Source organism: Halyomorpha halys, unplaced genomic scaffold (assembly GCF_000696795.3).
Source record: "Halyomorpha halys isolate HHAL.00 unplaced genomic scaffold, Hhal_1.1 Scaffold269.1, whole genome shotgun sequence".
Classification (NCBI taxonomy): Eukaryota; Metazoa; Arthropoda; class Insecta; order Hemiptera; family Pentatomidae; genus Halyomorpha; species Halyomorpha halys.
In genome coordinates, this window is record NW_027112099.1 from 1,163,151 (window position 1) to 1,172,339 (window position 9,189).

At 31.1% G+C, this 9,189-nt stretch overlaps 1 protein-coding gene across 7 annotated transcripts in view; it reads left to right on the top strand.

The window, feature by feature from the left end:
• The window catches only part of rols (rolling pebbles), a 418,725-nt gene that overhangs the window by 395,895 nt on the left and 13,641 nt on the right, over positions 1-9,189 (top strand). For 6 of the 7 annotated variants that reach the window (XM_067050119.1, XM_067050122.1, XM_067050117.1 and 3 more), the window contains 14 exons: positions 284-499; positions 583-711; positions 900-1,007; positions 1,705-1,938; positions 2,024-2,160; positions 2,757-2,876; positions 4,474-4,760; positions 4,840-5,152; positions 5,713-5,841; positions 5,930-6,051; positions 6,141-6,369; positions 6,449-6,711; positions 6,958-7,114; positions 8,467-8,625. In XM_067050119.1, coding sequence (XP_066906220.1) covers positions 284-499; positions 583-711; positions 900-1,007; positions 1,705-1,938; positions 2,024-2,160; positions 2,757-2,876; positions 4,474-4,760; positions 4,840-5,152; positions 5,713-5,841; positions 5,930-6,051; positions 6,141-6,369; positions 6,449-6,711; positions 6,958-7,114; positions 8,467-8,625 — 2,603 coding nt within the window. The remainder of the gene's footprint in view (positions 1-283; positions 500-582; positions 712-899; positions 1,008-1,704; positions 1,939-2,023; positions 2,161-2,756; positions 2,877-4,473; positions 4,761-4,839; positions 5,153-5,712; positions 5,842-5,929; positions 6,052-6,140; positions 6,370-6,448; positions 6,712-6,957; positions 7,115-8,466; positions 8,626-9,189) is intronic. The other variant, XM_067050120.1, reaches the window with a different exon arrangement.

The window sequence follows — 9,189 nt, forward strand, 5'->3', positions numbered from 1 at the left end:
TATATATAATTATTTTTACTTTTCTATTGTTAATAAATATGAAATTTGACACTTGTTGAATTGGATGGTTGCTTACAATAATGTTAATGTATTTTCTGTTATTATGTGTTGATTTCCATTATTCAGTACTTTGTTTTGTATTTGTTTTTTGTATCATGTTGGTGCTGGCAATATCGTATATTGATAATAATAATAAGGGAGAGGAGTATCTTTTTTTGAGAGTTGTAAAGTGTACATGGCAATTTTTTTCTGGATCCATTATTAAATTTGGCCATTATTTCAGATGATGAGGGTGGAACAATCAGGCCTGTCTGTCAACCGCGAAAGAATCAGCAGGACTTGTACATGAGGCTTGGTCTACTCCTGGGTGAAAATGCTCGACATGGACCTAAGGCATCAAACAGGAGCTCGCGAAGCCATGACTCTATCTCTTCTTTGGCTAGCCTTGAGGCAAACACCCTTGCTTCAACAAATACCAGTCCTGTCTCTACTCTGACTGGTATGAGAAAATAATTAAAGTAACAATCAAACATACTATGACTACATTCTACAATGGAACTAATTTAAAATTTATTTTTAAAGGTTCGTCAGAAGCAGATCAGCATCGGAACTTGAAAGAACCTTCCTCTGATAGCGTAGGTTCTCTAATGTCCATGTCTGGTCAAAGCAATTGCTCTTCAAGTCCTCTTCAAAGAAGGCATTCCCTCACAAGTAAGAAATTGTTTTTAACTTTAAAGTTTTTCACTTTGTTGCTTCATTAACTTTCAGTAGTTAATGTAACTTTTTTTCCCTCTTTTTAATTCACATTCATTTTAATATATATATTTTTTTTATTTTCACTAACTCATTCTATAACTTGTTTTCGTTTTGGTTTGAGCAATTAACATGCATGATTTTAGCTTCACACCCTGGGAGACTGCAAGAGCTGAACGCTTTCAAAAACAGAAAACAGTCAATAAGGAGGTCAGCCAGGTCTGGATCGGTTAAGGGACCAATAGACCCACGAGGTAGTTATTTCATTATTCCTTTTTGTTTTATTAAAATGTTTACTAGCTCCAAAAATTTTAACCTAGCAATCTTATTAGTTTATTTTGATAAATCTGACCTATACAACAAGTATAATTGGAACTTAAAAAATCATAAATGTTTTAAAATTATTCTTCAATTTTTTAATATATCAATTAATTAAAATTTAGCAATTAATATTGATTAAATCATGCTTATCCATTAAATTACTTAAAAATCTAATTTGCTGTATTTATAAATAGAGTTAAAACATAGGAATAATTAAGTTGATAAAATTAATTACTAATTGTAAGTGCAAAATACACTACAAACATTAGTTTTTGTACATTTTTAAATTCCCTTAAAATATAAAGCATAAAATTCATGGAGCATATAAATTTATAAAGTGTGGCAGAACAATAATAGACCAGAAAAAGGTAAAAGAAATCCATATAATTTATTCTATAAACACTTAATTCATCACTGTATACTAACATTTAGTTTTTCAATCAATTCACTAAACTGCAGCAATGTTCACTACTTGCACTTAAGGAATGGTTTTATTTTATTATTGTGCACATTTTCTTAATTAAAAACAAAATAAAGAAAGGAAGAAACATTTATTATAATAGCTTTTTTTGTACTTTTTCATCTTTTTTTTTTAATTATTTAAGTTTATGAACTTTATTTAATTTACAGTGAGGTTTGCCGAATATAGGAACCAACAGCTTCCCTTGAAACCTCTGTTTTTTGAGGTTCCTGTTCAGGAATCTGATCCCATGTTTGTAGGACGAGACAGCATAGTACGAGAAATTGAAAACTGTCTTGCCACATCATTGCCTGGTGTCCTGATATCAGGACATCCAGGTACAGGGAAAACAGCTCTCATGCTGCAATTAGTAGAATATAGCTGCTTTGGCAGGCGTAAACAAGGTATATTCTGCCTACATTAATATTAACATGAATTGATTAGTTCTATGGTTTGATGTTTCAATTATTTTCTTATTTGTTGTTTTAGATATCCATATTTACAATGGAAAAGATAGGCCAAGTCCAAGCTCAAGTGTCTCACAAAGCATTTACTGCCAAGTTAATCTAGTCTCTGAAAGAATACAACATCTCGCATCTCATGTTGTTGCTTATCATTTTTGCCAGGTGAAAATCTACTTATTATTTTCAATTTTAATAAACTAATTTATTGATAAAATCAGAATGTTATTAAAATATATTTTTTTCAAATCCTGATTTTACATAGCTTTTTATTCAGGTTGTTCATTTGTTGATGAGTTATGTTTCTTAAGTACTCAGAGAAGGATGGAAAATGGACCTTTTAGTAATTTAATACTTTACTTCATTGTAATTACCTTACTAGAACTGTTTAACAGGGTTTAACTTACTTGTGTACTTTAAGTAGAATAGGAAGGAAAGAGCAAAAGTTATAGCTATAAAAATTTAAACTGAATTAAAATAAATAATACAATGAGGTATAGTGAACACGATGGTCTTATACTATTGCACCAACAATCCATATTAATCTCCCAACACTGAATCCTGTCAAAACCTAAAGCTAAAATTAAAAGATCAGACGCAATAGTATACTCTCATAATTAGTTAAATGGTAGCTCACTGGTCCAATGCTGATTCCTTCTAAAATAAAATGGTTCATTCCAATTTTAAACTGAATATGTAATATTTTGCTTCAAATTATTTATTAATTTTTTATTGGTAATTAATTTTCATTTTTTTTTCAGTCTGATAACAACACAACCTGTTTAGTTTCCGACTTTGTTCATTCTGTTGCTGCTCAACTGTGTCAAGCACCACAGCTTGCAGCTTACAAAGAATACTTGCAATCTGAACCCCATGTTCTGGTAAACTTTTATAGAATACATTAATGTTTTCATGTTGTTTGAATTTAATTTTTTTTAATGTTGAATATCAAAAGTTAGATCGATGCTTCAGTCTTATATCATTAGAAGTTTTACAACAGATTGACTGAGTGGGCACATACACATTTTTAATTTTTATTTCATTTTAAGACAGGGCCCACCCAGTCAAACTCATATTAGAATGGACGTTTATGTATGCATTTTTCAGATATGCAATATTTAGAGCACCCTGAGAATTATTATTATTTTTATAAATGAAATAGCCGTTGAGTTAGCCCTATGGGTTCGGGAGCCCTCCAGGGTCCACCCATCCTCGTAATGTGGGTACCCTTAATTGAGTAAAAATCTAGCGGTCGAGCGTGATTCTGACCAAATCACCTCCTTGCATAACTGTTGGTCTAGTAACAGTACTTCCTTACAATGTACTACACCCCTGATCCTTCATGGCTTGTAGTGGTACAGATTTAATTTAATTTATAAATGAAATAATGAGCCATAAAAGGAAATATAAAATAGTACTGTAATAAAATCAATATTATTTTTTATAATTGTTTTAATTATTATTTTATTTAATACTATAATTTCTAAAATAATTGTATTATTTACAAAATGTTCATCCTCACCTTTGGGAACCACTGATGTATAGTGTAAGTTGTAATATGAACTACTTATTTGGCTGTCCTAATTCAATACTTATACTTTTTCAATATCGATACCTTAATTGAACCACCATAGTTCCAAGTCCATTTTCTTAAATTTGGTTTATTCTTCGATTTTCAATTCTGATATCATCAATTCATTGTAGAGTTCTGCTTCCAATCCATAGTGTTTCTACAATTGTTGGTTAAAAACACTTGAAAAGCAAATAACATCCAACAAAATAGTTTAGTGATATCAAAATATGTATTAAAAACTTTGTTTTAGATTTTCCTAAAACTTTGAAAAATGGGCTTTGAACTATTGTTTATTAAGATACCAATATATTATGTGCTTTACCTCATTTTTCTTTAGATAAATCTGAAGTAACAAATACATGAATTTTCCAATATTTTTTTGTCCCAGAATATTTGATTCATCAGAGGTCAGCTAATAATAATGTTGGGTTTCCATTTAAAGAAGAGGAACTAGACCTTTGCATTATATGAAATTTTTGTGCCCTCCTAGGGTGAGGGTTTTCAAAAGATTTGGGAGGTATGGAATATTAGGAAGAAGAAGTCTAGGGGTCCCCTTAAACTATAAATTCATCTAAAATACAGTGGTTATTTATTTGATTTTTCTATGGGACGGAATCTTGAGAAGTCATTCCCTTCACCTCCCTTTCTTTCCCTAAATTTAGTAATTCTATCATATCTTCTCCCTGGCTTGATACTTTCCTATTTTTGTAATTTCCTCACAAATCATCCACCTTTTTTTTCAATCATTATGAAAATATTTTCCCTGTGATACTCCTTATCTTTTAATTTACTCGATAAAAGTTAATTAAAAAGATTATTGTTGTTTTCATATCATTCGCTGTCTTGTATTAGATGGGTTACCTTTCTTCTTTCAATCGATTGTTCACCTTCTGATTTTCTCTCAGGCTTACCTATCCTTGAAGGAATGTATAGTTGACCCAGCTGGAGCATGGAGGCGTGGTGTAATGGAACCGTTATGTGCTCTACGACGTGTTGGTAAAATCAGTGGACGGGCCGTTATTCTCGTCGATGGACTGTGTGAGGCAGAATACCATCGCCCAGATCATGGGGATACCATAGCAGCATTCATTGCACGGCATGCTCATGCCGCCCCACAATGGCTAAAATTCGTCCTAACAGTTCGCACGCACATGGATGAAGTGATGCCAACAATGCCTTTTCAGCGCCTTAGGTATGTGATTATTTCCCTTTAAAGGATCTACAAAATTCATTAAAAAGTACAAAATCAATTTTTTTTCTTTTTATTTCAGCCTGGATGTGACCAGCTCTCAAAGCGAAACTCTTCAAAAAGATCTCCTTGACTATATCAATTACAGAGTGAGCCACAGCCCAAGTATACAAAGCAACATAATATCTGGGGCTGCTGGTCAGTTCCGCCTCTGTCAACACCTCGCTGGTTTAGCGAAGGGATCAATGCTCTTCGCTAAGTTATCCTTAGATCTCATCGAGAGGGGCCATCTTGTTGCCAAGTCAACTAGTTATAAAGTCCTTCCAGTCAGTCTGGCGCAGATATATCTACTTCATTTCAATCTTCGCTTTCCAACAACTAAATCTTATGAAAAGGTAAATTTGACTCTATGTTTCAATGACAAAAAGTATTAATTGTTGCAATGGTGATTTTTATATAGTCAGTAATATAAACATCTTAATGATGGCAGTTTCAGTATAAATTACTGTTTGCATTAGCTTGTTGTTTCTTGATACAGTTAATTATTTATCATAATTTTGGTGGAATCTCCAATCTTGGCATGTTTTAGAAACACTTAAATGCTTATTATTATCTGGCCGTGCCATTAATATAAATAAAACATGAGTGAATACAATTAAATTTTATTTACAAGTGAAACAATCATTCTTCTTTTTAAATTCATATTGGTTTAAAGTATGATTTTCTATTTTATGATTGTATTATCGAATAGATCTAAAATGTATGTGAAATCCAAGGTTGTTTACACTTCAATTCAAAATCAGCTTAATCCATTAGTTCATTCTCCCCACAATGTATTATTTTTATTAATGCATTAAATGAAAATGCAATCTATTATGTTTATTTTATTGACATGAATTAAATATTTTAAAATATGAGGAATCATAATTTATTTATTTTATTTAATACTAAATAGGTCTCGCCAATCATCAGTGTATGTCTGGCTGCATTGTACCCATTAACTCTTCTTGAAATATACTACTCCGTTAATGCCCTCAATACAACAGACTTTTTGTCGTGGGAAGATTTCCTAGAAAGATTCAAGGTAAGCTGAAATATACTTTGTTTTCTTTATTTATCTGATTACTATAATAGTTATTTCAGAGCCTCCTAACATCTCACTGTGTTTATAGATGTTATCTGGAGTCCTTGTTAAGCGAATGGACAACACTTACATGTTTTTCCATCCCTCCTTCAGGGAGTGGCTAATCAGAAGGGATGAAGGAGAAAGTAACAAATTCCTTATTGATCTCAGGTAAATAATCGTAATTCTTACATAAAAATTATATTTCATTTAAGTCATGAAAATAAAATATAGTTTTTAAACTCTTATTTATGTTGCAGAGTTGGTCATGCCGGAATTGTATTCAGGCTATCTCGACTCCAAGCACCTTTAGATGCTGAAAAAACTCTTGAATTAGGCCACCATATATTAAAAGCCCATATCTATAAGAATATGACTCTCCAGAGGAACCCATCACGGGATCTTCAAGCACATTGGGTCGCTACTGTTTCTGCAGATGTTTCAGCTGCTGTTTCTTGTTTAAGAAATATATACAGCCCAAATATTCTGGTTAGTTAAAAAAAATAAAATATTAATATGTAATATATAGCTAAAGTGATTATTATTTCAATGTGATCTTCTTTTTCAGGTTTCCCGACTGTTGTTATTAGCAGGAGCTAACCCTGATCACAAGACTGACCTTCTTGGAAACGCTAGTGCCCTATGCCTTTTTGCTCATGAAGGTGTGGTAGATATGGTATCACTGCTCCTCGAGTTCGGAGCTGATGTAAACTCAACCAACAGCCAGGGCTGTACACCTTTGTCCCTTGCTGCCATTAAGGGTCATATGCAAGTAATTGTACAACTCGTTTCTGCTGGTGCCATTCTTGGTCGTACTGATACTGCTGGCAGGTAATTCTTTTTTCCCCCCCTTTTTATATACCTTTAGTCAAGAAATACTAAATATTTTAAAATTTAAATTAATTAATTACCTTCTGATTTTTCACCTTGTTTTTAGCAATGAAACTATACTAATAATTTTATTGTAATTCTTCTGATTGTTGATATAATTAATATCTAATATATGTGCTTCTAATTTAACATCGATATGATATATTTGTACAATTCAGAAATATACAATAATTTAATTTATTGTAGATGTGCTCTCGTTCATGCAGCAAGGAATGGTCATCTGAATATTGTATCTTATTTGATCTCCTGTGATTGGATGTTGGAAAATGTAAAGCTTGAAGTAGACCTCTGTGAAGCTTTACAACAATCATTAGTTGCTGCTGCAGCACAAGGACATGTTGAAGTGAGTTTTACTTTTAGATTCTATGTTTTATGTGTTTCCAATATGATTACAATTATGTAAATTGTTTTGTACTAGGAAAAATTGGTTAGTGTGTGCAGTCCATGAAGTAAAGTAAAACAATTTTTTATCATGTGCCAACGTTTTGATCTAAATTGATTATAGCCCTTCTCTAGTGCCAAAAATGATAACACAATAAAAAATAAGTTTTACTTATTAGTGTCTCGCTTCACTGACTACACTGCTCTCCCCTCCCCTACCAACTTCTCCTAATATTAAATGTATGGTTAATTATCATACATCCCTACCATTTTACATTATTTTAAATTGCTGTAAACCATCTATTTTCCCAATTGCTTTGGAATAGAAATAAACTAAGATTTTGTTTTCCTATACAACGAAATAATGCATATTTGTGAAAACTCTACTTTTTTTTTTAGAATTGTTATGATTTAATGTTTCAATTTATGTTTTTGTGACTTTATTCTTTGATTTTCTACTCCTTTATATTTCTTAATGTTAACTATTTTCTTCTTTATTTATGTTTTCTAGCAAAAAAGATGGGTACCATTTTTTAAAATGAAAACTGATGTTTTCATTACTCTTCTAATCAATGTAATGTTTATTTTTTAAGACCTTATATTGCCTTAAAATCAAAAAAGTCAATATGAGATTTTTTAAATTTAGAAAAGGTGTAGGTCAGATTAATGATGTTTTTTTTTGTTTACCTATTGCTTTTTCATTGCAATAATACATAATATATTTCTATTATTTTTTTTTTATGCTATTTTACTTATTAAACTATAATCACGTTTTAAGCTCAATTTAAAAAATAGATAATTTTTATTTTGTGATGAATCATCTTTCAATGACAATCTTGGATTGTATCTCTTTTTTTTTTTTTAGCACCAGCCTCTTTATTATCTTATATCTTATTGTTCTTGGTTGGTAAAATCCACTAATAGTATCTTTAGGCAATTTCAGATTATCCATGCACAGTTTTGTACTGTTCTTGTTCCTTTTATATATTTTATATTCTAAAATGGTACAGATACTTTTATCCATTATGACAACTGCATGTAACATCAGATCAGTTATTGCTGTTATATCAATGTTAAAGGTATCATTCAGACTTGATCAGTGATCTTTTAAAATATGTCAAATGTTTTAGAAGAAAATAAGAAATGAGACTGTCTGAGGTAATAAACCTTAATCAATTTATATTTAAGTGGTTTTAGTATTTATTTTTATAAAATTGAACATCATTTTACAGTAATAGTATTCTACAAGTTTAATAAAGCTACCTGTATTTTCAACTAACTCAAATAATTAACTAGTGATTTCTTTATGTTCAGATAGTGGAGTACTTACTGGATTTACCTGAAGTAAAACCAGATTCATTGGACAGCCTGTCTGGAGAAACTGCTCTATGTGCTGCAGCTGCGAATGGTTGCACAGCTGTGTGTTCAGCATTAGTTGGCAGAGGAGCTAATAGGTCTGCAGTTAACAGAAAGGTTGGTGTTATGTCAAGTATATACTTATATAATTCATACCTAAGTTTTAAAGTATGAGAAAAATTTGTTGTTGTTTTTTTTTATATATAAAATGTAATAATTTTAAAAAATATTAAAAATAAAATAAAAAGAATCTAGATCGTTTTTAACTTTATTTAAAATATAAGAGAATAACTTGGGTTCAAATTAAGAACACTAATAATATCAAATGGATAATGAAATTTATTCAAATTCAATAATATAAAAGACTCTTAATTTTATTATATAAAAAGAAACTCTTAATCTCAGGGCGTGTTGTTACTAGACAATCAGAACAGGCATTTACAATAATTTCAATTAATTAAATTTAAATCTATTTTACAAATGTATTCTAATTTAGTTCTAACAAAACTAACCAAGCTCTATTTACTAACGATCCTCCTTTGTTGATTCTTTGGCGCCTTCCTTGTTCTCAATCCCTCTGTTTCGTCCTAGCATCAAAATGGCTTCTTCCCTTACAGAAACTGACGACGACCTCTCATCTTGCTGAGACCATCTCCTTTTGGCGCCACCGACCCAACTGCC